The 27,976-nt window shown below is 38.0% G+C and overlaps 1 protein-coding gene across 8 annotated transcripts; it reads right to left on the reverse strand.

Moving 5' to 3' along the window:
* Positions 1-939: 939 nt before the first annotated feature.
* On the reverse strand, positions 940-23,228 carry phldb2a (pleckstrin homology-like domain, family B, member 2a). 8 transcript variants are annotated; one of them, XM_084399743.1, is made up of 18 exons: positions 23,077-23,228; positions 18,250-18,359; positions 14,584-15,545; positions 11,837-12,169; positions 9,808-9,942; positions 8,571-8,708; positions 8,077-8,205; positions 7,594-7,749; positions 7,382-7,492; positions 6,548-6,637; positions 6,296-6,442; positions 6,053-6,152; positions 5,257-5,449; positions 4,551-4,641; positions 4,324-4,440; positions 3,234-3,453; positions 2,421-2,506; positions 940-2,332 (listed from the first exon to the last, which is right to left on the reverse strand). In XM_084399743.1, the coding sequence occupies exons 2-18, from the start codon at positions 18,302-18,304 to the stop codon at positions 2,192-2,194; spliced, it is 3,204 nt and encodes a 1,067-aa protein (XP_084255869.1). In that variant the 5' UTR covers positions 18,305-18,359; positions 23,077-23,228; the 3' UTR covers positions 940-2,191. The 8 variants fall into 8 exon arrangements, with proteins under 8 accessions (XP_084255869.1, XP_084255867.1, XP_084255868.1 ...); XM_084399741.1 differs by having other exon boundaries at positions 6,266-6,442; positions 23,077-23,214; XM_084399742.1 differs by having other exon boundaries at positions 9,808-9,945; positions 23,077-23,214.
* Between the last annotated feature and the right edge of the window lie 4,748 nt (positions 23,229-27,976).

Consider the following 27,976-nt stretch of genomic DNA (forward strand, 5'->3'; position numbering starts at 1 on the left):
GAAAATGTGGAAGTATTTGCCAGAAAGGCTGAATGACAGACATGATTGCAAGAATGACAAGACAATTTGGTCTTCAAAAATCAGTGGTTCTTAACTGGGATGATGGCATGGTAGAAAAAACCCCAATGCAAATAAAATGCAACTACTATTAAAATTGCATACCATTTGGATGGTAAAACAAATAGATTGATCCAATTTTGTCGTTGATGTCTAAGGCTGCGTGTATTAAAATCTGGTTTCTGAAACAAAACCACTTGAGAACCACTGAACTAGATGTTTTGCTTTCAGACAGCACATGTGCCTTCATTGTACCTAATACGACAACCTTGGCATTTCTTCTTGACACCGATAATCATATCATTTCTGTATTGCTAATAATACTCTAAATGAAATAATACTGATTCCTACATTAAAAAAATAAGATCAAATACACAATCATAAGTTCAGACATGCATATAGATTTGTTCAGTGGTTATAAAACGAAACTTTTAAAAATCAACATTTTCAGCTTGGGGTTCAAATGATATTCTTGCAGTGAATAAATTCTGCAATCATTTCAATATCGCTTTAAGCAAAACCATCTACGGGTCAGTTGCGGTACAACACACAATGGCATTGAGAAATCAATGAATTCAATCAAAAAGATTATGAAAATAATAATTTTGTGCTAAATTATTTAAAAGCCTTATCTATTAAATAAACCCTTTTCAATGGCATCTTATCTGATGGGTGTACGTCATTACATTCATATCATGCTGAAACACAAATTCAGCTTGTCTTTGGAGCTAAATCATTCCTTCTGGAATGTTCCTGAGCATCAGGGAGGCACAATAAGAGTGTTGCAGGGATGACGTATTTTTGTAGGCCAAAACCCAGAAATGGCATTTTAGCACTTCCGGTTCCATCGTTCCCAAGTCAGGAACGACTTTTTGTTTTTTTAATGGGTTTATGGTTAAATGCCTGAAATAAGTTCTGTGATGAACAAAAGCACTACAACATAAAATACATCAGTAATTCACTTCTTTTTTTTTTTTTTAGCTTTTATGTGTCTTGAAAAAGATTGTCCGTGACATTAAACGTCATCAGCCGAACAGGTAAACTCATCTACTCACATTGCACTGTTGTGTTTATAATTGCCCTCTTGCAAACTATTATAACTGAAAAGTTCAGGGAAAATGTTTTTACACAAAGACTGAAAGAGTTTGTGGAAGCTTAGTGATGGTGATGTTGAAGTCATGTGACTGTATGTAGTTCATTTATAGCCTACGTTTAGCTTTTGACTATTGTCGATTGTATTCACGCTTCAAATTTCATAAAAGTTGTGTTCATTTGTGAAGATCATCATGATGAACAAAACGTGTAAGAATCATTAACTTTTGATAGTCACATATCTTAAAATCCTATTGTGTTTTTGTCGAGGGAACAATGCTAACTTCCGGGTTGGCCTACAAAAATATGTCATTACTGCAGCCCTCTATAGGTCAGTACAAAAAACACTTATAATAAACAGTCTTGTAGCTAAATATATAGCTATACTCATCAGATATTGACAAATGCAAGGCACTTGGTAAAAGAGCGAATAATATAAATTGCATAGCGATATAGAGGTCAATTAACAAAAACATTTTCCAAATGTTATTTGAAATAACATTTCTAAATTCATGTTCAGTACTGTTGGATATAAAAACAGTACTGACCAATACCCTGATGTTTGTTAGAGTCTGTATGGCACACCAGGAACACTTTGGTGTTTCATTTTTTAACAAGCACGACCAGTTATTTCTTTGAGGTATATCCATGTCAAAGCTTCATTATGAGTTGGCACGTTTGTGAAGTGTGAAGACCAGTGAAGGATTTCTTATTTACAGTGCTGTTCTACGTCTCACCCCTGAAGTGAACAAAACGGGGTGAAAAATTCAAGAGTTGGTACCTTTGAAGTCCAAAAGCTGCCTCTGTAAACTCAGGACAGGACGCAGTGGGTAAAGCACCAGTTTTTCCAAACTAGGTCATGGATGACTGCAAATGCACAGTCGACGCTCTCTTCACGATCAGTCCTGATAAATGAGAATCATAAAAGTGTAACCTCTTCTGAAAGGAAGACATGGAAAATGTACCCATTACCCGGATCCTTTCAGCAGGCCGAGCTGAACTGTGAAGGTCACTTTGGGCTTGTTTTACAGATGAGCCCTGCTCACACCAGGAAGTGTGTATATCCCTCCGCTCCAGTGACGATAACATCCATCCAGATTCTCATTGCTTCTGGGGAAGGAGCCACCATGTAATAAACCCGGTCATGCGTCTTCACACTAAACGTCAGGGAGGTGTTTGGGCTCTGATGGAAAATAAGAGTGTGGATGGAACAAGATTAATGGGAGGAAAAATAATCAGTTGTAACAACGAGCACTATTTTTGCAGCTCACCTTGTGTGCGTTCTTTAGGTGGTCGTAATACACTTCCTCAATGGCTTGGAAGTAGATAACACCCTTCATTTTGGTCTCATGTTTATCTGGAGAAAAATAAAACCATCTATGTTTTTTGAAGAGAGCATGCGGTTCAACCTTTGTTTAATTGTTGTATTTTACGGTTTAATAATACAATTTAACAAAGGTTAAGCTAAACAAGTAAAACTCTGTCAAATAAAAGTGGTGGGTAACAGATATTTGTATGATAAATCTGCAATGATTTGCAGGTTAGTGCTGAACGTAGCCATTGTCTCCTGTGATGTCTGTGAAGGGCACAGCTCAGTTTTGCCCCCTTGTGGTGTAATCTAGTTTCATGGTAAATTTATTTTGCATCACTTATTATTAAGGTCATCTTTAGATAATAGTTCAAGTTTACATTTCACTGTCATCCATGGAAAAAATTAAAACATGGAATTCAAGAAATATTCTGGATTCAATATATCTGTGACCTGTTCATAATTATCACTGAAAAAATGGTTTTAAAAAAAAGGAGAAAAAAAGGCTGACAATTACAATACTTTAATGGACGATTTAAATGTTTACAGCTCAACGAACACTCTTTTTGTCTGAAAAATAAAGTGCACTACCCAAAATAAACGCTTCAAATTTCTGCATTTCTACCCTATTAGAAATGCATTACTGTAAGCACATTTTAAAACTGTTTAAAAATGAGTGACAAATAAACATTTAATATTCTATGGTAATTCACAGCGGGCCACAGACACTGTTGATAAAGCCTGACAAGTCCAAATAAAAAGTCAGTGCAATTACCAGCATAATATGCCAACGTCCTTCGATTGCGGTCAAAGACGAACCAACGCTTCTTCCATGTTTTGATTTTTCCACCCATTTTGACCAAGAACCCCCTGCAGGTCTTCTCGGTGATGGCTAGGTGAAAACAAGTTTCAGGATGGTGACCCGCTGCTTCGATGTGACCTCTCAGGTCAAATTCATCCTTTCTCACTGGGAGATAACGTGTCAAAGGACGAGACTAGAGACACAAATGGCAAAAATTAAACAAGGTGTTAAAATTGTATGAGTGTGTCTATACACACTCTCTCAGATTTGATCAGAGGCAGAGATCCACTCATTTATCAGCCACCCATATTTATAGGTTGATAATCATCAAATTAAAACCATCAGCAATAAGCTTTTAATGTGTGATTAATGTTGTGTTACTGGTTTTATTATATTGCTTTTGTTATTTTTAAGCTTTTGCTTTACTGGCTTTTGTTATTTGTATCTCTTGTAAAGCATTTGAGTACCCTGAAAAGCACACAATAAATAAAATGTATAATAATAATTATTATTATTATTATAAAAGGTACATTTATTGCGTTGTATAGGATCGACAGCATTTTACACTCATAATATAATCAATAAATATGGAAGACATAAATATTAGGACAAAAATAACCCCATTACAGATTATGCTGCAAAATACAGGCTTTGTCACAGAAACAAAATATTTCTGCATGATCAATTCTAAAATCACCTGACAGTGATGACATGGCAAAAAGTTAATTTTAGATTCTGGCTGCGTCTTATGTCATAGATTTAAAAAAACAAAAAAAAAACAGATTGAGGCTTTTATGATGCATCATCTATAATTAGAATCTATCAAAAATTGGTAAAAACCAAACAAAAAGAAGAAGTAGGTTTTAAGGTTTAGAAGTACAAAAATTACTAATGAAAATTGTTATATTAGAATATTTATTTGTATTTATTCTTGTTTATCCATTGTGTGTGTTTCTAAATCAGTGCATCCATAATCAAGAGTTTTGAATTGCATTAAATGCTGTAAGATTAATCTTCCTCTCTTCCATGTCCAGTTGTCTATGTCTCTCTCCCTGAGATTCACCTCTCTCTCCACTAGTTTCTGTCGCCGGTTTGTCTCTTCCTGCAGTCTCCTTTCCAAGTCCTCCCTCCTCCTCCTCTCGTCTTCAAGAGCCTGTCTGCGCAACTCCATCTCCCGCTCCTGCAGAGGAGAAAGAAAACACATTCTGATTTCATTAATCTGCATATTGGAATTTTTTTGATAAGCATGCACATCCAGAGAAAAGAAAGTTAAAAAAGAGACCGATGTACCCTGTGCTCCAGCAGTCGGTTCTTCTCAGCTTGAGCTTCTCTTAGCATGCGCTCCATCTCCTCTATCTTCGCCATGTTAGCTGTGCTGGCGCTGTACAGACCACACGCACACACTTTTTGTTAGACCCTGCGTTTTAAACTGATGATTTTCAGGTCTTAATAAGATTTTTCTAGTAAAAATCTAGTATAAAAATAATGTATTGTCCAATAAAATCAGAGGTGTAAACCCTTAACCTCATTTGGCAATGCGTTCCAGAGCATCTTAAGGTTCAGCTACTTGGAACGACCTTGGAATGCAATAAAAATTCCTCAGACAGGATGTGTGTTTATCTGGGCTACTTAAAGGCAGACTTCTGTCTATACAGCATCCTTATAAACAGTAATAAATACATTTAAACTCTCACAGATCACAAAATACAGATACACACATTTCTTATTTGACACAATGTTAATGCCAACAATACAATTAGAGTTACTTTATAAAGTTGCATTTAAAGTGGATGTTACTGTGTGCCAAGCGATTTTGCGAAACGCTGTTGAAAAAATATTGTGTTTGTCATTTTAGGGAGGAGCAATGAAGGCAGGGGTGTGTTTGTTTCCAGCAAGTATCTGTAACATCTAAATGCTAAAAAACTGGATGCAAAAAAATACGATTTGAATGGTCAGAAAAGACTTATCCTGATCTTCATCAAAGTCTTGGTCTCACCTTGAGATGTTGTCCGGTGAACAGGCGGAAACGCTGGTCTCCAGGCTTTCTGTACTGTCCACGCTCATTGTGTCAAAGTTGTGTCCGTTATCCAGGTAGTGGAATGGCTCCAGGAAGACGTTTGTCTCAGAAACCGTTCTGTTGGACATCTCACTCATTCTCTGCCTCTCGTCATTCAGATACATTTGACCTGCTGCAAGACCAAAGGAGAAAGAATAAAAAAATTAAAATAATAATAATAATAATAATTTAAAAGAAAAATGTATTTCTCTCGAGATTTACATTTATATTATACATTTATCAGGGTTAGGGTACATGTATAATATGAATATATTATATATAATATAATTTCCAATGAAATGTCAAATGCTTAGAACTGTCAAAAAGAAACGGCTGTGTCAATAAACTTCACAATTTGAGGTATTATTGATGTTAATATCATTATGGGGTAAGTTATATCAATATATTTGAAATATTTTATTATATTATTTAATCACTACACACATTATTTAATCAATACACACAAAGTGCACTGAAAAGGAGAGTAACAAATAATTTGATATATTATTTATGTGCATATGTTTAATTAATACAAATAAATATGCTTAACAGATTTCAGAAATAAATAAATAAAAATAAATACATACATAAATATAAATATATATATATATATATATATATATATATATATATATATATATATATATATATATATATATATATTTTTTATGCTTAAAACTTGTAGAACTGTAGACCTGTAGAAATGTCAGTGCCATGAGATGAATCAGTGTGTTACCCTTGAGCAGGCGGCGAGTGTCCAGATCACGGGAGGTGACAGACAGGGTGCGGGGGAGTACACTACCACAGCTAGAGCTTTGAGACAGCGGCATATGGGGCTACAGAATTAAGAATACAGAGCAGAAGAGACCATTTAAACCTCCCTTCCACATAAAACCATGAGCACTGAAATTTTAAATGTAAATTGCTCTTTTAAGATTGTATAAAATACTTTTCCGATGTGCCGTATCTGTTGTCTGACCTTGGGAGACAGACTGCGATTAAGGGCAGAGTTTAAGGTTCCGGAGCTCTGCCTCTCTCTTTTACGGGACATTCCACTGTCACTCAGCAGAACTCCGCCCTCTTTACTGCAATTACTCCGCCTCCTCTCCTCCAGAGAGCGAAAGTGCTGGAATATTCAAAGAAAGATAAAATAGTCTTTCAATATTGAAAAAACTTTTTTGTCATTCCTGAGCTTAGTTTCTTCTTTACTCATAGAATTGGTTTGCAATACCTCCTTCATGGACACAGGGTTAAGAGGAAACGCCTGACCACCTGTCAGCTCAGAGTACTTCCTCTCAAGAGATGAAAGGTTTTCCCGTTCCTGAAGAGGAATTAGAGACCATTAAGAAATGTGTAAACATGTATGAATAATCTTGCATTAGATAGCAAAATAATAAACCACATGTCATATACTGAATAAAGAAAGATAGCACAAGTACAATTTTCAAGAAAACATTTCACGTTTCAAATGATAAACTATACATGTATAGGTCAAAAAGCAATCTGGGCATTTTGTAGTTAGTGGAACATGTCTAAAATAGCTAAACATCATATTGTATTGTCTTTTTTGCAGATACCACTTGGTTTGATATTGTATTAAATGATTACATTCAATTACAATAATATACTGCCTGGCCAAAAAATAAATAAAATTGCTTTTTGGATTTGAATAGGCAAATGCTTAAGAGTTTATGATTTCATTTCTTAAACAACTATGTAGAAAGACAAAAATGAATGCACCTCTTGATGGAAATAACATCACAACATTTATTTATATCAAGAGCTGCCTCAGTTTTTGGTCAAGATCTTGTATTGACAATGTAAGAGTCAAGCATTCTTCATGCGCCCTCCCAATCATTCTTTCACAATTAGAGCCAAGTGCATCTTGACATTGTCATCCTGGAATGTGGCCATGACATGGTTGTGTTAAGAAATGAAAAGCTGCACACTCCATCAATTAGGGTTAGAAGAACTGTTGCCAAACATATGCTAGAAACATAATAATCACTGTATATATTGCATGTAAATATATTATACATTTCTGTGTATATATATATACACTCACCCTTTGCAGCATATAAGTGAGGTTGCTCTTCTCTTTCAAGAAGTTCTCCTTTTCCCGCTGTGCCTGCTGGGTAATCTGGGTCGACTGCTTCTTCAGGGTAAGTAACCTCTCCTTTAATGCAAACAGTTTTTGTGTACAGAGGGAAAAATACGATTATAAAAAGCTCTTTGACCACACACAAACACTCCAAGGTTAAAATCATCTACACACACCTTGCGAGTGACAACAGATCTCTGATATTCTGCAATCTCTCTGAGGAGTTGCTGCGTCTGCGTCTCCTTCTCTTCATCCTGACGGCTCTCTTTTTCCAGCTGCTGAAACTCCAAATCTTCAAAATGCTTTGTTTCCGCTTCTAAAGCTTCAGTGTCCTACCAAAAAAAGCCAACAACACTTAGCATGAGGCAATATACTGCATATTTTTTACATGATGTAAGTCCAAACTAAACTAACTGAACATTCAGCAATAATTCACAGGATTGTTCTAAACAGAAAAGTGACTAAAGGTCAAAGTCTCAGGAAATTTGGGTATGTTAAAACACAGAGAAGAAAGGCCTACCAACAAGAAAAAATGGTATTTCCAGAGCTGTTGCAGAGAGGAAAAAACACAACAGGAAGTGTTTGTGAGAGACAGACAGCAGAATAGTTGGCCGCATAGGTGGGAGCGGATACGGGGGAGACCACGGTAACTGACTGACCCTGGATAGCTGAATCTGTAGCTGCTCCTTCAGTGCTTCAGGACAGGTGTCCAACTGGGTCTTCTGCTCTGAAATCAGCTCAGCTAGCCTCTCTACTTTAACTCTCTCAGCCTCCAACAGGGCTTTGTCCTATAGCAGTGGCGACGCGTACGGATGACATACACATACAGAGCACACAGTGGTGAGATGGACACAAATATGATGGACAGAGAAATAGAGAAATTGCAAGGTTGGGTTAGAGCAAGGAAGAGGTAAACTGGGAAAAAAAAGGTAAGTAGGTGTGACATTGGTGGGTGTAATTCACTAATAATGGAGTACATGTTTTCTTAAATTTAAATTCATGAATCATGATTTCTGTGTAAAAACGTTCACACTACGTACGGTAGATAAATGAGACCCTCTTGTTTGCCTTTTTGGAGACTTCGTCCTGAGGTTTTGATATACTATTTTCAATCTTTTCAAGCTGTACAAATACATTGTCAACTGATGGTTACCCGAGTTTGATTTCTTTGAGCATTTTTCTCCATGTTCCCCAGTTTTTGGTTGAGCTGCTCCAGCATTTCTTTATCGCTCTGTAGCTGAGTGACCTCTGCCTCCTGCTCGCCATCTAAAAGAGCTCTCTCCACCTCCATCTAAGAAGAGATCAAGACAGTGTTTATTGACTTTATTTCCTCAAGAACAGTGTTCTTACTGTTAACTAGGGCTGCCCCCTAATAGTCGACTAAACATTGGTCGACCAAAATTTTATTAGTCGGTTAGTCGCAGAAAAAAAAAACTCCACAGGAAGTGGCGAAGTCACGCAGTCCGTGAGGGACGCAATGTTAACGGCGGGTCCTTGTAGCAATTACAGTACGTCAGGCAGGAAATCCAAACGTTCGCCTGACATCCATCAACCTCATATATGGCTTGTCATTAGAAACATGTAAGTAGTAGCAACTTTAGATGGCCACTTGCTCTGACGTTAACCTAGATAAATGTGCATTATTATTTAGGCACATACTATGCACATACCGTCGGCAGTACCCTTCAGGTTTATAAACAATTAAAATGTCTCCTTGCTATTTTTTCTGACACATTCATAATCATTACTTTTGCTTTGCCAGAACAGGCTATTTATCCCGACTAATGGCTTAAAATTAATGAACGACTACTAGTTGACTAGAAAAATCTTTAGTTGGGGGCAGCCTTACTGTTAACTAGAACTATTAAAAAATAATAATAATTTAAATAAATGAAAAATTTACTTAAACTTCAAACTAAAATTAGAAATGTTGCCATGGCAACTAATTGAAATCCGTTTAAAAATACTAGTTGAATTACTAATTGCTACTTATTGAAATAAGTACTAAAATTACTTAAACTGTTTAGAAAAATTAAAAACTAATAAAAATGATAATAGTATATAAAATTACTAAAACTAAGATTTAAATATATATATATATTAAAAGTTAATTCAAAATATGAATAAATACTATAATATTATGTAGAAACATAACTAAAATAACACTAAAATAATCATCTGATCTAGAGATCAGTCTGTGAGAGACATTTACAGTAATGCTTTTGGCAAATGCTTTTATTCGAAACGGCTTGCAATTTCTGGGAATCGAGCCCATGAGCTTGGAGTTGCTAGCGCCACGCTCTACTGTTTGAGCTACAGGAATGCTTAACATGTTACCTCACTTTAAAACACATAAAGCTTTTCATTTAAGCACACACACACACACACACCTCTCTGATAGACTCGTCCATCTGTGTGTCTAGATCTCGGATCTTCTGTTCAAGTTCTTCGATGTTGTTAAACACCTGAATCCTCTCCTCTTCTATACGTGTCACTTCCTGCCTCAGCTGCCTGTCTTCAGATACCTGCTTAAAAAAAATAAAAAACACACAAAAACACAAAAACATTAGAGATCAGGCATACTTTATAAGACGATTGGTTTCAGTCCTGGATGATGATTGGGCAATTCCGTGTTTGTTCAGAACTCCTGCATTGTTCATTGTTTCTTGACTGATATAACAAACAAATCACAATTACATGATGATCTGAAAAGATTAAGTTAAAAACAAATACAGACATTCAGACTTGACATGAGATTGAACTCTGAAATGAATATCCAGCTCCTCATGACAGCTCTTTATGGATAGTTAACTAGGCTGTTTCTGAGGCCACGAGTTTTTCGGTGACATTGCAGAGGAATGTAGCTCAGCAACAGATGCAAGACTACAGAGCCGCATCTGTCTGATAATGGCGTCTGATCTCCATGCATTTGACATTTACCAGAAATATCTAGCAGCGGATGGGTCAGTGCATATATTTAAATGAAAACTGTGATCAAAAATAGCAACTGTCATGAGAGTTTATTAAGAAATATTGCTTGAGAGAAGAGGATAAATGTGGGAGAAATTATATGCAGATCTGCATTCTTTCATATCTGTGTTTCTTTCCAACAATTACTGTCACATGTGTCTTGAGCACATAGACGCACACACACACACACAGCAAATCCACCCTGGAATAGAGTCATTTCCTGTTCCTCTCCTCTTGCAGGAGAGGCAATAACTGCCCCTCTCTCCTGAGAGAAAATCTATTAAACTCAAACACACCATTATGTCATAATAGGTATCCAACGGAAAAACACTTATTCCACAAAGTCCCCATCTTGAGCTGGAATTTGCACCTTATGTGCTTAAAATGCAGACGGAAACTGTGTAAGGTCAGCGTTTTAAAAGGTCAAAGTTCACTTCGTCGTGCATGCTTAGAAACAGACATCAACAGAGAGTGTGTCAGTTATAAAGACTCCACAGCATTCCCAAACGGTTTAGCATACTTTAGATCCAAGAGGACTGCATACTTTCCACTGCATCATTAGTTCAATCTGGAATATTGAATACACAGTTGTAGGCTGCTTTAGATTTGAACACACTGGTATATACAGTAAGAAGAAACATCACTGTGGCAAGAAATACCTATGTAATTTGGAGATTAAATGAATAGAAGAGTGAATATCATGAAGAAATGAATGGTCATTTTCAACCTCAAATCAAAAGCTACAGTAAAAAAATAAATAATTACTAGTAAGTTTTTTTAAAACCTGAATTTACTAAAATTACAACAAATACAATGATATATAACTACAATTTAAATAATATATCAATTTCTTTCACATTACACTGATGAGAATTAGATTAATGTGTTACATAATGAGAATTTAGTAATAAATAGATAATATACTCATTATAATATACTTAATTATCTAATTATTTTACCAAATTATCCCAGAATTAAATAAAGGAATAATAATTTACATTAATATTCTTTACTGTCAATGGTAGTAAAATCTTGTTTTTTTATTTACATTTTAAATATTTATATATATTTTTTTAATTAATTTAACAGATTAAATTTGGTACATCACAGACAACAAATTGTTAACTAAATATAATTAAAAACTAATAAATAAATGAATAAATGTATATCATTCATTTATTTCCCGTTACAGTAATTAGAATTTAAGAATTTAGTAATGGCCATAATACACTTAATTATCCTAAAAAAATAATACCACAACAAGAAAGAAAAAGAAAAAAATGGCCCTACAAATAAGATTTTTTCTTAATAATTTGGGATGACCCCCAAAAAAATTCCAAAAGTGATATTCACTGTTTGACATCAGTAATGGTAAATGTAGACGCAACATGTTAAAAAATACAAGAAAAATATTTTTTGTCTTCAGGTACATATTGTGCAGTGTCTCACCTTGCTGCGGAGATGTGGAGAGGGCGAGGGGGCTGAGCTTCGTAGGCTAGTGGTGGGTGACTGGGGCCTGGTCTCCCTGTGTCCGCTGAGTCTGCGCTGTCTCTGAGTCAGTATCTCTGTCCGACCCTTACCCAGATACCCACTGTCCAGAGACACAGCTGCAGAGTCTGAGAACACAGATTCATCATCAGACACCTGCAGCTTCTCCAGCTCTCGGTTGATCTTCTGCAGGTCCGACACAGCGGAGACACCCGAATCAGTCTCCATCTGGCACAGATCGGACCGGCCCAGCTCAGAGCACAGGGACAGGATGGTCTCAAGACGCTGGCGCTCCTAGAGTGGAACGAAAAATTAAACAGTCTTAGCCTTCATTGATGATATGGATTTGATTTATGTGAAACTGGTAATGGACAGTGTTTTGGGGTTTTAAAAATCTTAAAAACATTACGATGCTAAATTAATATTTAAGATTCTGATTCTATGTTATTTGTAATCTAATATAAAGCAAAACAAAAGCCCTTTCTACTAGTGGTCTCAGACTTTTGGATCATACACTACCTGATACATTATATTATAAACCAAACCGACTGAGCTCATTAGTCTGAAGTTAAAGTGCCACTATTTTGTTGTTTTAAAGATTCCTAATTTTGTTTTGGAGGTCTCCTACAACAGGTTTACATGCATCGAAGGTCGCAAACACTTTGATTTTCTCATAACATACATTGCATTCACATTTCTCAAAGAGTCTGAATCTGAAAACAGTCTGTCTCTCTAATCCCCTGTTCTGCTCTAATTGATCAGATGGCCCAGTCTGTTGTGATTGGTGAACCAAACTCTTCCAGGCCTCAGCTACAACTACATTGTTTGAGGGAGGGTCAAAGTAGATGTTGTTCGACGGCAGCCGATGAAGAACATAGGCTGGAATTATGCAAACTTTTTACAAACCTACGTAGGTATGTTACGAAAGTGAGACTGGAATTGCTGACAACTCTTTTCAGCAGTTCAGAATCTATTCTTTTTTTTAGGAGACAATAACTATTTGTTGTGAACTTTGGTCTTTGAACCTTTTAAGACCTTTTACATTTATAAACAGCTTATATTCGGGAAAAGATAATAGGGGCACTTTGATCTTTGAAATATTAGATTATACATAAAATGCACTGTTTATTTGATATATGATTTGTATCATTGATGGCTCTTTAGCAGTGGGTTGTGGGATTTGGCCCGGTGGAACGGAACTAATTTAGTTGCACAGACAAACAAACACCAAACATTCACTCCACACGCCCCTGTGATCAGATCAGATGGTTTGGCTACAATTGCAGTGCTTTAGCTCAGTTATCATGTGACCTTGAGGCAACATTTCAAGTTCTCATAAAGGTCTAAGTGAAAAGCAAAAACTAATTTAACGCGTGTTTACCAGCTGGTTCATACACACTCAAGGTTTTGATTTAGCTGTGAAATGTTATTTAATTAAGTCTCTAGCACATGAAAGAGTGTGAATAGCACTTATAACGCTCCAGGCCAAGAACAGATCAAAGTCCTCTTGACACTTTCATGTTAGGCTGCATAGATTAGGTCAGCCGGAACCGGGAACACTTCCCATAAATCCTGATGTACTCGTTACATCATAAGAAGAATGGCGTCTACGCTAATATTAGTCTCTCTGTTTATCCCGAGGTTTACCGCAGTCCGCTGGATCCAGGCTGTATCCAGATCTGATGAAGGACCTGCACCTGGACGCGACGACAGCGCAGTCCTGAAATGTCAACTAGGCTCTTCCCTGTGAAGGCCTCTCTCCCCTCCCTTTACCTCTCTACAGATAAAGCGTTTACACGTGGAAGCGATACAAATTCTGTATTATTAATTTTAAGGCCAGACAAGTTGTATGTTGAGGGTGGATTTGTAGGGAAGGACTACACGCCTGCACACATATATTCAAAAGCGCATACCTATAGACTGAACTCGTAATACGCATGTGCACGCCATTGGCGTTCTCACTGGTTCGTGTTTTTGAAGTTTGCGCAAAAAGAACTTAAGAGTTTTCTGTTAGAACGGTGTCGTGTTAGCGGCCCCTAAGTAAATAACTAATGATCGTTGCGACGGAAGTGAATCAATCAAACTAACATTAGCTGGACAATAAGTTTATTCTAGAGCTGCTATAAAGCCAAAACACTTTACTTTAATTTCCTATTATCATTATAAAGCTGCTTTGGAACAATCTACATTGTTAAAAGCGCTATATAAATGAAGATGACTTCACTTGACTTGACTTTACATGTCTAATCATTCTCTTAAAGGATGCAAACTGAAACCAAAAAGCTAGATTCAAGGCTGAGAATTATAGGGAACAATATTAGCAAAATAAATTCCCTCACTAAGATGTTAGGTTGCTAATCAAATATATTATATTTTAGCTAATATAATATATTAATAATAATATAAAATATAACATAATAAAAAGCATCATTTCTATTTTTATATAAAATATAAAAAATAATATAACATGAAGGGTAATTAAAATGCATTGATATTCTATATTATAAATATATAAATTATAAAATAATATAACATAAAAAAGATATTTAATTAAATAAATATTTAAAATATAATAAAATTACTACTAATAAATCCAATAATAATAAAAATAATAATATTATCATGTGATATGTGATTTAACAGAGAATTCTGAAACCTGGTTGAGACTCCCTGGTGTGTTTGTTTTGGATGAGTGCAGGTCTTCTTACCAGTCTTTCCACTTCCTGTTCTCGAAGTCTCTCATCTCTTTGTCTCTGATGATAATCTCTGAGCTCTTCTTTTCCACTGAGAGAACTGATACTGCCCCTTCTCGGCCCCATGCCAGGCCCCAGGCCTCCTTTACCAAATGACAACCGCCTTTCTCCTACTCCTAGATCCAAACATGGGGCAGATCCCACAGAGCAAAGGCTGGCTCTGCGAGAACTGCTGGTCAGGTTGGCTATCACAGTCACATCTGGTGGTTTCTCCAAGGATGGAAGGCTGCGGCGTGGTTTGGTGGTACGCCGGGGAGGCAAAGAAAGCATTGGGGCGTCTCCGCGATACAACCTGGGCAGAGAGCGACTATGTCCCCCCAGGCCATTCAGAGAGCCGGTGGAGTATTTCCTTTGGCGGAGCAATGGTTCAACAGTGGACTCCCCATCTCGTGTTAGCAGTCTGCGCCCCAAGCGAGGGCTGGAGGGCATGCTGGCTGCACCACTTGGACCTCGGCGGGATGAAGGAAGAGCATCAGTCACGTAGGAAGAAGAAGAGCCGTTCCACATAGAAAGGAGTGAGCTGGCAGTGTTGGGATTTCGTCCTTCTAAAGGGTGGCAAATCAACAGGTTGTCCTGCCATTGGTGCCGGCCACGGGTTTGGTTTGGGACTGGACTTATGGGGCGCTCTGATTGGTGGGGTGATGGTGGCATGCTCAGGCTGCTGGAGGGTGTGTAAGGGGCGGGAACTCGAATAGAAAGGGGTGGACGGTCCTGTAGATAGGAAGAAGCTGAGTGGGGACTGGGAGGGGGGGACAAAGTGAGGTAACCGCGGTCTGAAGTAGCCTTTAAGCTGGCCTCCAGAGCGGACTTCCTGCGCTGCAAGCTCTCCATCAACTCCTGAAGCTCTGCCTTGGAGCGTGTGCCACGAACACAGGATCCAACCAATGTGCCGCCATTGGAATGAAACTTTGTTGTGTCTGGTGAAAAAAAAAAAGAGAAGGTAATTTATGCCTGTGCATCAAGTGTGCTGCACAAGTCCTGAAAAGTGAAGCCAAAATGTTTTGATCGCCCCCTGGTGGCTGGACCAAGTATAGGTCATAAACCCCACCCTCTTCATGTAATCTAATGGGACGTGAGACAAACTAAACAAATAAATGGTTTCCAAAGATGGTTTCTGTCATTTTAGGTAGTTTTTAATCACGCTGATGTAAGTTCAAGTGTTATTTTATTATTCTTTTTTTATAAGTTTGGTTTTAGTTAGTTATTTGATGCTATAAAAACAGGAGTGTGACATCATGATTGCCAGCTGAGATTGTCTCTGAGCGAAGTAGTCACTGATTTTCGGGAGGAGATTGGAACTTTAACTTTAATTTCACAACTGTTTATTTCCCACCGACATGAGCTGTTCTGCAGTAAACTGTACTAACAGATTCTGCAGGAGTGTGGGCGGGGCCTTGATACCACGGATCCACTTCACGCTCACTATTGCGCAGACTCGGGTCCTGAATCAGCGTCATTGGGACATTGGCGGCTTCACTTTTCTACAATGGAGGAGAGTGAAGGTGCGTTGTCCATCTTTTTTTACAGTCTATGCTGTGCAAATTCAAACATGGTGCCTACTGAAGGATCGAGATAGATTTCAATCGTTCATTCATGGCAAACTTAATTTGTCATTGACCTCTCAAATCTCTTAAAATTTACTTAAATTTCAGTCTGTTTCTTTAAAAAAAAGCCATCGTATGGCTTTAGAAGACTCTCAGACACAAAGGAAATTTTTATTCCTCATGATATGACCCCTTTAAGGTTTAATATACACAAAGTCTTTACCTATAAATCCCTCTGATATCAAGTGGTGGAAAACCAAAGCCAAATGAAACATCTGGAGGCATGCAAATTTTAATGGAGACTGAAATTACATCAGGGAAATGAAAGAGCAGTTTTGCATTTAACTGGAACCATCAAGAGTTGTAACATGACAAATCCTTGATGCGATCTTGTTTTAATACAAAAGCTCAATGTTTGGAAAGGTTGTCATAGACACGAGCACAAACAAGTTTGCAAAATCTGACAAAATAAACAGAGAAATCAGACGTGTGTTCTGGCTAATTTTTGGGTTTTGCTGAAGTTCAAGGGGCACATGTGCTCAGCTGACTACAGCTTTCTCATACAAATCTCAGCCCACACAAATATGGATGCCTTGGGTTTTAGGGGGGAAAGCGTTGCCTAAAAATGGAAGAACCACAGCCAGAATGGGTTTGTACTTTCTGGCACGTGAGCAGAGGAAAGGGACCGGGTTAGAACTCCTCCGCAACCGGAGTGTGATTTGTGGGAGCAGTGGTGGTCTTCGTCGGGGAACACACAACATGCGTGTGGACCACCTGTACTCCAGAATGTTTATCTCTGTTCTGGGTTGTAAATCATTTTAGCTAAGTGGTTGACCTGGAGCCATATGAATGGGATTTCACGTTGTCATTTACTTACAAGGTAACATGGTCATTTGTACAGCTGCAGCTACATCGTGGTAAGATGAGTGTTTGTATAAACTCAAGGTCTCTCAGCCAACACAAAGCCCACAGAGTAAGAGACAGAAAGAGAAAAGAAGAGAAGAAAAGCAGAGGTGGCGCTTTCCATGAATACATTACACTTTTTTTTTTGTTAAGATCCATTAGATAAACCATTATGTAACATAAAATTAAGCCTGCATGAAATGTAGCAAGTTTTAAATATATAATATGTCTGCATTTCCCCCTAAATAATGATTTTGGACTGTCCTACCTCCAAAGTCTTGATCTTCTTAAATGTATACAACTAAAATTATACAATGTCAAAATCACTTGTCGAATCATTCAATTTATTGTAATAAACAGACTATTTTTAACATACACCATTTTTATATTATTACCGAAAATATTCCTGAATTCACTTATCAAGCTCACCAAGTTATTGTAAAAAGAATCTGATCAAACAAATACAACAAGCATTCTTTAATGTATAACTATTATCAAACTATTTTGTCCTTAATTAGCTTAGCTGCTTCTGAACGAATTTAGGTGAAATTTGAAACTTTGTTACTCATTACAACATTTTTTTAAATATAATAATAAAATATACATTTAGTGCTAGAATTACAAATGTACACAAATCTGGGTTTTAAACTATTTAGACATATCCCAAACCTCATTTAAAATGAATAGAAAATAATCTATAATATTTAGTTTGACCTTTGAAGTTGGCTATCAATCATTTTTAGACGTTTAAGCAACTCCTTTTACTGGCATTTAGTTTAGAAATTCCTAACTATTAAACGCTTAAGGCCCTATTTTGTATCCTATTCGTGGAAAATTACAAGTAATGTTTAAAAGTGATTGGAAAGAAGGAAATAACATTCATTGAGACTGATGAGCATATTTACATGTTTAACAAACAAGCAAACAAACACAAAATAGCGCAGAAGAGCAGAACAGATGGCACTGAACTGCACTCTTCCTGTGTATAAAACAGTCTGCGGCATGATAATGGAGGGGATCAATTAGGCTGCAAGCAAGTGACTCCGTTTATGAAAAGAGCAGATTGGATCAAAGCCGAAGAGCTGATCGGGGGGGGGGGGGGGGGGGGGGGGGGGGCTGGCAGGGGTGCGGGATCGGGGGTTTTGGGGGGAAGGTGGAAGAAAATGTCACTCACCCGTGCTGAGGGACAGTGCGGGTCCTGCAGTCTTTTCTGGCAGCATGTTCTTCATGTGATTTGCCTCTTCTGGGTGGTTGAAAAAGATTTACCCAGACAAAGAGTACACCCTGAGGAGAAACCACACCACACACACATAGTCATTTTAACATAAAAATATTGTGCTTGCACTGGTGAGGAAATTAAGCTGTAATAAATCATTACCTCAGACGTACAAGCCCACAAGTATGATACACATTCACAGTTGTTTTAAAAGTTATGATGACCAAATAAAGTTACATAAAATGACAAAGAGCTATGGTATTTTGAAGACAAAACTCTTTCCCCTCTCATGATATGAATTCGGCTCAATAAGACAGAAAGAGAAAGAGAGACACGGTCTCTTGATTAAGTGAAAAAACAGATCCAGAAAGAGCTCAGATTTCAGATCCAGTTTGAAGTTTCTTCTAAAGCAAAGTCCACAGAGTCTTTCAGAAGACTTAAATCCACAAGACTGGTTTTCCCCTTAAGTCTGGTGGCACATCCTCTCTCTCCCCTTCTTTTTCCTTTTCTTTCCCTCTCTCTTTACTTTACTACTGATTTTATCTCCAGACGTGGGCTTAAACTGACAAAACCTCCTGGTGGCGATGTCCTCAATTGGAAAAAATTCTATTCATAAATAAAGCAAAAAAGTTTTTAAATTCTGACAAGTAAAAAAAAATGCAAATTAGGTGTAGGGTTTGTCTCTAGTAATTATAATTAGCCTACATAAAAACAAAAGAAGTGTGAAAAGTAAGAAAAATATTTTTAAAAATCCACAGATTTGGGAGTGTTTTGGGAAATGTCTGACTGATCATACAAGCACTAGCTATGTTTCCATCCAAAGTTATGAATTTAACTTAGCCGCAAAATTGAAATATCACATAAAACATTTGCAAATAAAGCAGTGCTTTCATTCCACGTGTTCCAGAGTACAAAATCGTCACTTCCTGGGAAACTGGTGCAAAATATCTGTAATAAAAATGGACGTTTTCGTACATCATAATTGACTTGCGTCTCATGACAGACTTTGGCTCAGTCATTTCAGATTGATTAATCTAACATTTGAGATGTTGTGCGATGAAATTGGTCTGCTGGTTAGTCCAGTTATCCAATCACATCCACGGTTGAGGATTTTTTTTCTTGCGCATCAAGGGATTTATTCGGTAAATGTGTTTGCATCAGTTTAAGCACGCCTCAATTGGGTGCATACGTTTTTTTTATGTGTATTTTTAGAATTTATGCGAATCATAGCATTTACATTCAGCGAATTTTAATGCGATATCCCAAAATGCGCATAAAAATAGGTGGATGGAATATAGCTCTCTCCAGTAACCACATGTCAGGGGCGTTTCCTCCGAAGATATACGATTGGCCTATTACGCTGTTCACGAGATAATTCCCATCTCTAATTTTTGTGCACGTTCCGCATTCGCAAATCGTTCTGAATGAATAAATGATGAGCAAATGTGAAAGATAGCACACGCACATCTACAAGATGTCTGTTAAAGATCACTTCATCTGGAAATCATCTGCTGTTTACTAACATCTGATAGACGTCATTAAGATGTCAATTTTACATACATTCTAAATCATAAACATCTTAAAGACATTTTCTAAACGTCTATTTGACATCTGAGAGGAAACGTCCTAAAGACGTATTGCAGATGAGCAAACACTCTAAAAAATACATCTTCCAGATGTAAACACGCACATCAAATAAACGTCTCCGTGATGTATGTGTGCGATTAGATAATTCCATAAGTAAGTAGACAACTCAGACACTTAATATCGCTGCTTTATTATGTCACGTCACATCCAAACTTGAAATGACTTGAAAAAGTGATTTGTGAGGTTTTTTTAGTGAGCAATCAGTTGGGTGAAATTAAAGGTACATCTCTATGTCTGTGACTATCATGATGACGCCTCCAGTGTTCACCGAGTTTTTAATCACTGATGATCCTAAATTAAGTAGACCATTAAAAAGAACAGCTGAAAATTCATTAAATAAAAATATCCATGAAATATTTTAAAAAATTATGCGTTCTTATATTTATTATTTTGGAACGGATGTAAAAATTTTATGTGGATTTATACTTTTTAATAAATAGATCAAAAATCAAAATCATATAAATCAAAATAAGAGTTGTTTTGTAAAGTGCCCCTATTATGCTATTTTAAAGGTTCCTAATTGTTTTAGAGGTCTCCTACAGTAGATTTACATCCATCAAAGGTCAAAAAACATATTTTCTCATAATATACATTGCACATCACCTCATTTCTCGAAGAGTTTGAAAACGGTCTGTTCTAAGATTCAGGGCCCTATCTTGCACCCAGCGCAATTGACTTAGTACACTGACGCATGTATCATTCCTATTTTGCACCCGCGCACAGCGGACTTTTCCCTCCACAGACGCACGTCGATAAACTTGGGAATGAACTTGCGCTCCCGGGGGCTGTTCAGCGCAAAGAGGAGGCGTGTTCCGGCGCAAACGTTCCCTGATGCTATTTTGCAGGTTTAGAAAACAATTCCGCCACTTTTTTGTGAACCGCTCCTGGCGCGCGTCTGGCAAATCCGCCGTTATAATAGCAATCCGCCATGGAACAAACGCGCCTGCTCCTAAAGGGAATGTGAGATGTCGCTCTGATTGATTTAGCCTATTTCACGTTACGCCCAAACCACACCTATGAATAATGAAGCTACTTCAGACCAACCCATTTTAGATTTGCGTCGGGCGCAAGAGTCATTTATCCCACCGGTATAATAGCAACAGCGCCCAAGAACCGCCCACAAAGTTACTTGCGTTTCGCGCTTGATACTTGCGTTTCAGATCGTTAAAATAGGGCCCTCAGTCTCTCTAAACCCCTCCTTTTCCGTGAGCCTACTCTGCTCTGATTGGTCAGACGGCCCAGTTTGTTGTGATTGGTCTATCAATTACAAATTTGTTACAATGTTACATAGGTGCCGTGCACTTTGATCTCTAAAACTTTGCAGACCTTTTACATTCATAAACAGCCAGCTATATTTACACACTGCATAAAAGGTAATCTTCGAAAAAAGCATAATAGGGGCACTTTAACCTGAAAAATGTGTCAACATTAGTGTAACTGGACCATGAATTTATATTTAAATTAAAAAAACATTAAGACTTTGCCTCCTCATTTCAGAACACCACTGCAAGCTTCTGCCACATGTATAATAATCAATGCGCAAAAGACATGCTGTAAGCACACAGGCTTTTCCTGAAACACACTGCATGAACACTCAAACTTCCCATCAGACTCTCCTGAGAAGCCCACTCCTGCAGTCTGTGGCTGCCTATGAGGAGTCTGCGAAGGAAGTGGGGGATCGTTTTACGCTGTCAGCGACACAATCCTTCACCCTGAGTTCACCATCGCCAGCCACCTGAGAAAGCTTTGGCTTTCCTCTAAACCAACAAAGGGCTGAGTTGATTGTCTTATCCAGACAGAGGCAGAGCACTGGAAAATTTTCTTCATCTTGCCCCATTTGTCAATAATTATGTGAACTGTGACGTTGCATGGCAGTTGTTTCATTGTTATTGAAACAATGCTGTTACTTGGAACGAGGTGATGAGGTACTTCAGCTGCAATGTTATGATATGTGGTTATAGCTCAGGCTCTCTCAAATGTGCCAAATTCTCAGGTCTGTTGCGATGTCTCTCTCACACTCTCTCCATCACCGGCTGACACCAACTCTCAAACATATAGAAACCCTCCCTTCCCTCCCAGCCTAAAGCACATCATTTGATGAGCATAGTCTTGGACTGAAGGAGTGTACAATTACATACTATATGTCTCCATAACGGTATCATGTGTAGTGCAATTACTGCTCTCTAAAGTTTAACAGCTTGCTTTAGTTTATGATCTTGGGAACAGACTCCAAAAACCTGACTTTCACTAAACTCTGGAATTTCCAGATTCAGGTCTGCCCTGTACAAACCACATTCATTCTGTGTGATGATTTGCAGCACTTGTCAGCCTTTCAGCACAAAGACCCTGCCAAAGTGATGACGGAACAGAACAAAAAGTGCCATGCTTAAAGATTTGATTAATTTTAGGGCTATCTGCACCAATATTCCAGCAAAGCAGACCCTAAGAAATGTCCATGTTAACCATAGTTTCCATCAAATGCATTAGTAACTATACTTCCTATACTACAGTTCTACCACACATTGAGGGGATATCTGTATCTGTGTGTGTGTGTGTGTGTGTGTGTGTGTGTGTGTGTGTGAGAGAGTGAGTGAGTGAGTGAGAGAGAGAGAGAGAGAGAGAGAGAGAGAGAGAGAGAGAGAGAGAGAGAGAGAGAGAGAGAGAGAGAGAGAGATTAAAAGAATGTGGATGCACATGAAACAGAAAAACACATCTGAACAAGTTAGGAGAGTATTAACACTGAGGCAGCCTATTGCACTCACCGCTAATCGCTTTAATATACTGGGATTAAGCGAGTTAAATATCAACGATCTGCTCGCTTGCGCCGCAAAGCAAACAACCACGCACGCGACTCTGTTTAAACGCCATTCACTGGCGTCACGCCGTGTTTGTCAGTCTAAAGTTCTATAAACATGCCTTTAACCTACTTTACTGCAGAACAAAACCAGCACACGACGGCTCAGAACTTCTCTGTCAATCCCTACCCGACTTTAGTCCACAAAATTAATTTCCCAACAATAACTCTTTTGAAACTATGCAAAACGCCTAACTTAATCGTATCAACGTAGTTACGCTCTTCACTAAAGCTCCAATTGATTTTTCTTGAGCTCTGTTTGCAGTTGAAGGATTAAAACTAACCTTTATTTAGTGTCCCATTGACGAAGCATCAGGAGGAGAATGATGCGCGGTCGGTCCTCTCTGTCCCCGACCAGTTTAGCATGACAAAAGAGGACAGACGCGATGCTGAGTGAGTGCGGCAAGACCTTGGCCGTGTCTGCGGACACGCCTCCTCTCAGCGGGGACGCGCTCTGGAACTATGGAACTCTGGCTTTTTGGTTGATCGAGAACGCGCTATAATGGAACTCTGACTTTTGGCTGATCAGACAGTGACTCACAGTCGCTCACACACTAATTGACGTAGTTCATGGGATACTTCACTTGCATTTAACGTTTCTGACTAACAGAGGTTGTGTGATCTACCTCCTACAAGTCTGATCATGCCGATTCAACAAATATCCTCTGTTGTAACTCAATTTTCTGTTTACTTACTGTAATGTATGAGTCGACATAGGCCTATCTTAAAGGTCTGGTAACAATTACCATACCAATCCGTTCACAGCGAGCTATACATTTGCTAGCCAACAAAAACATAATCACTTGATTCTTTAACCATCTTTTTTTTTTTTTTCATTGAATGTGCCCTGTAATTTAGGTCCTACAGATGGTTTCATAAACACACATACACATACATGTACATATACACACACACACACACTAAATTCACACACAAATGTCCCCACAAGGATAGTAATATCAGTCATTTTTGACCTTGTGGGATCTTTTCTTTGGTCCCTGTGAGGAAAAAAGCTTATAAATCATACTAAATTATGTTTTTTGAAAATGAAAAAATTCAGAAAGTTTTCTGTGAAGGTTAGGTTTAGGTGTAGGAGCTAGTAAATGGCATTAGCTTAGTATAATAACCAGTACGACTATGGAATGTCCTCATAACGATAGGAATACCAGTGTGTGTGGCCTGGTAAACCCTACATTATGGGGACAAAATGTCCCCACAAAGATAGCAATATCCAAAATCCTTGTCCTTGTGGGGACATTTGAGGAAAACAGCTTATAAATCATACTAAGTAATGTTTTTTGAAAATATAAAAATGCAGAAAGGTTTCTGTGGTGGGGTAGGGTTAGTGTAAGGCGATAGAATGTACAGTTTGTACAGTATAAAAATCCTTATGTCTATGGAAAGTTCCCATAAAACATGAAAACACAGTGTGTGTAATAATTATATATAATTAACTTTGTATTAAACCTATAACATACTTTTAAATAATAATTGAAACATGTTCAAGTTCTTAGCCAAAAGTAGTTTTAAAAAAAAGTGCAAAGTAGAATTTCCCTTATTTGAAGACTCTATACATTTTCTGTAAAAGGGAAGTTTTGGCCAATCCAGAACAAGCATTTGTGTGTGTGTGTTTCACTGGTTGCAAATCTTCTGCTTGACCTTGCATTAAATCCATGAAGAGAGTGCATTGGCATATTTTCCATTGTAAATTTCCTTCAGTGTAACGGCGTACAGCTGAGAGGAGGGTGGGGGGAAGAGTAGGAAAGACGGTCCCCTCCTCCTGCTGCCCAGCGGGCACTCTGTTCCCCATCACTCTCAGAGCTCCAGTTGCATCATGGGGAGGGGGCGCTGGAGTGCTGCCCAGCAACTCTGATTACTTCCAGACCTCGGCTACACATTTCAACACACTTAAACACAGACATCCCCATATTCATGCACTCATACTACAGCACATGAACGCATGCGGATAAACACAATTATAAACATTCATTCTGAATACACTTATAGTTAAACTAGATATATACCAGATGCAGTTTTGTATTTTTTTTTTTCTCACTTGTTAGCCACGCACGGAGACAGTACAAAAAAAACTAACAGATATCACACACTGGCCTGTTGGACATGCATGAAACAGCAAGTAAGCTTAGGAATGTCTTAATCTATCTGTCTCTAATGTGTATGCATGGGAATTGCAAAACTTGCGAGTCTCATTATCTATTTATGATTGTCTACATCTTATGACGTCTCCGAGTGCTCTAAATATTTACCTGAGTACTTTAGGAAACCTAGTCCCACAGTTAGTTACTGACACTTAAGAAAAATAAAGTGAGACGAAGAGGATAAGAGATTGAGAGGGAGGAGAAGGGGTGTGTGAGTGTGACTAATCAACTATTAAACACTGAAACATTCTCTGGAAATCTGGAGTCACACAGAAAAGTGTGATCTCATATCACTCTGATCAGCAAACGCAGGAAGAAAAAGAGACGGCAAAAGAGAATGAAAAAGAGAGTTTATTTGTAGACTCTGCTAAACATATGACAGAAAATCAAAGAACAAAGAATGCAAGAGGGAGAGAGATGTTAACTGTGGTGTGTCAGGCATGAGTGGTATATCACTGGACAGGAAGTGATTCATTGCTGTCGTTTGTTTTGGTTTCTCTCTTAGGCCGCAAGCAAGCATGGTTAGATCCCAGGCTAGAACTCGGGTCCTCCAAAAAACGGTGGTGCTATATGTCAGCACACTGCCCACAAGGCTAAAGATGCTGATTCTATTCTGTGTGTGGATGGAGCTTAACCAGCATCAGTTTAAAAATGTATTCCTTGGCGTTTTTGTCTTTTATGATGATAAGAGAGTATAATAATAATAATAATAATAATACATTTTATTTATAATGCGCTTTTCTGAAACCCAAAGCGCTACAAACAATAAAAACAAGTAAAGTACAAAGTACAGGAGTAAAAATAATCATTACAGTGCAACCCAATAAAATACTAGTCATGACAGTTCAAGTAAGCAATTTTAAAAAGATGTGTTTTTAACAACTTCTTGAAACTGGCTAATGTAGGAGCGTCTCTAACAGTAAGAGGAAGTGCGTTCCATAACCTGGGTGCCGCAACAGAGAAAGCTCTCTCCCCCATAGATTTTAATCTACAGGGAGGCTGCTGAAGAGTAAGAGAATCCGTAGACCGAAGGGAACGAGAAGGCGCATACAGGCTGACTAAGTCACAGATATAAGAAGGAGCGATTTCATGCATAGCTTTGTACGTTAGTGTAAGAGTTTTAAAAGCAATACGTGACTGGACAGGTAGCCAATGCAAACTATAAAGCACACCTGTAATGTGCTGATGTGGTGAAGTGTATGTAAGCACACGTGCTGCTGAATTCTGAATGTACTGCAGGCGTTTTATAGATTTAGCAGGTAAACCAACAAAAAGTGCATTACAATAATCAATCCTGGATGTAACAAATGCATGAATAAGCCTTTCAGCGTCAGGTAGAGTAAGACAGGGCCTAATTCTTGCAATATTTCTTAGATGATGGAATGCAGATTTAGTAATACTCTTAATATGAGAGTCTAGTGTTAAGTGGGCGTCAAAAATCACACCAAGGTTACGAGCACAAGAAGATGGAGATAAGACACTATCATCGATGATCAAGTTAAAATGTCTCCCTTTTTGGGTAGCCGCAGGTGTGCCAATGAGTAAAATCTCTGTCTTAGAGGAGTTCAATTTTAAAAAATTATGATGCATCCATGTTTTTATTTCCTGCACACATTCCGAGAGAATTTTGGAGGTGACAGTAGGATCAGATTTAGAGCTAATATAGATTTGAGTATCATCAGCATAAAAATGATACCCCAGACCATATTTCCTGATTATTTGCCCCAATGGAAGCATATAGACACTGAACAATGTGGGACCCAGAACAGATCCCTGAGGAACGCCAAAACGGACTTGTCCAGTATCGGATTTGTTGTTTCCCAAGACAACAAACTGGGAACGATCAGTGAAATATGATTTGAACCAATTTAGTACAGTACCAGTAATACCAAGCCAGCTCTCCAGCCTATTTAACAGGATAGAATGGCACACTGTGTCGAAAGCTGCACTCAGATCTAACAGGACCAAGATGGTAGAGGCTCCAGAGTCAGCTGAGACAAGCAGGTCATTCATAACACGAACCAGGGCTGTCTCTGTGCTGTGTCCCTTTCTAAACCCCGACTGAAAAGGTTCGAAAAGCTTGTTGGATGACAAGTGTAATTGAAGTTGTGCCACAACAACACGTTCTAAAACCTTAGAAAGAAAGGGGAGATTTGAGATAGGCCTATAGTTTGATAGGTCTGACTTATCACATCCAGGCTTTTTAAGGACTGGTGTAATAGCTGCGACCTTTAGGGCTTTAGGGACAATACCAGTTGTAAGAGAAGTGTTCACAATAGTACAAATAAGGGGACTAATTGAAGAAAGACACCCCTTAAGAACAGATGTTGGGATAGGGTCAAGGGTACTTGTAGTAGTATTCATTGCCATCACCAATTTTGAAATACAATCAATAGTGACTATGTTAAAATTGGAGAAAGCAGATTTAGGAAAATTAACTGGGTAGATCTCAGGAATTGCAAAGCAAGGTAGCAGGCTGATAGACTTGTAGATAGTTACAATTTTTTCCGTAAAAAACATAAGAAATTTGTTACACTCCTGCACAGAAGAACAGATTGATTGCTTAATTGGTGCAAGCATTTTGTTGATCGTCTTAAACAACTTGTTGGGATTTGCAGCACCGTCCCTAATAATAGACGAGTAGTACTCTGTTCTTGCTGTTTTAAGTGCTTCAGCATATTGACATAAAAAATCATCATACATTAGCTTATGGACAGTTAAACCTGATTTCTTGTATTGGCGTTCAAGCTGTCTGCTTTTCATCTTAAGAGCCCTAAGCTCAGTGGTATACCAAGGAGATGATTTAGCAAATGAAACAACACGTTCTCTCCTAGGGGCTAGTATGTCCAAAGCAGAAGACAAAATAGAATTATAGTGATCAACAGTTTCAACAGTAGAGTGCTCTGATATCATACAAGAAAGACTGTCAAAATTAATATTCTTGACATTCCTAAAACTAATGACCCTCTTTTGAGCATTTCTTAAAGATGGGACATTTAAGTTAAAAGTGAGAAGCCTATGATCG

Source organism: Rutilus rutilus, assembly GCF_951802725.1.
Source record: "Rutilus rutilus genome assembly, chromosome: 25".
NCBI classification, from domain to species: domain Eukaryota; kingdom Metazoa; phylum Chordata; class Actinopteri; order Cypriniformes; family Leuciscidae; genus Rutilus; species Rutilus rutilus.

Bases quoted from the DNA above. Each gene is read 5' to 3' on its own strand.
- phldb2a (XM_084399740.1), bottom strand. From the start codon at position 18,304: ATGAAGAACATGCTGCCAGAAAAGACTGCAGGACCCGCACTGTCCCTC. The intron at 15,546-18,249 runs GTGAGTGACATT...TTTTTTCACCAG, and splicing joins CGCACTGTCCCTCAGCACGG to ACACAACAAAGTTTCATTCC. The intron at 6,153-6,265 runs GTATTTTATACA...TTAATTCTGTAG, and splicing joins AGATACGGCACATCGGAAAA to CCCCATATGCCGCTGTCTCA.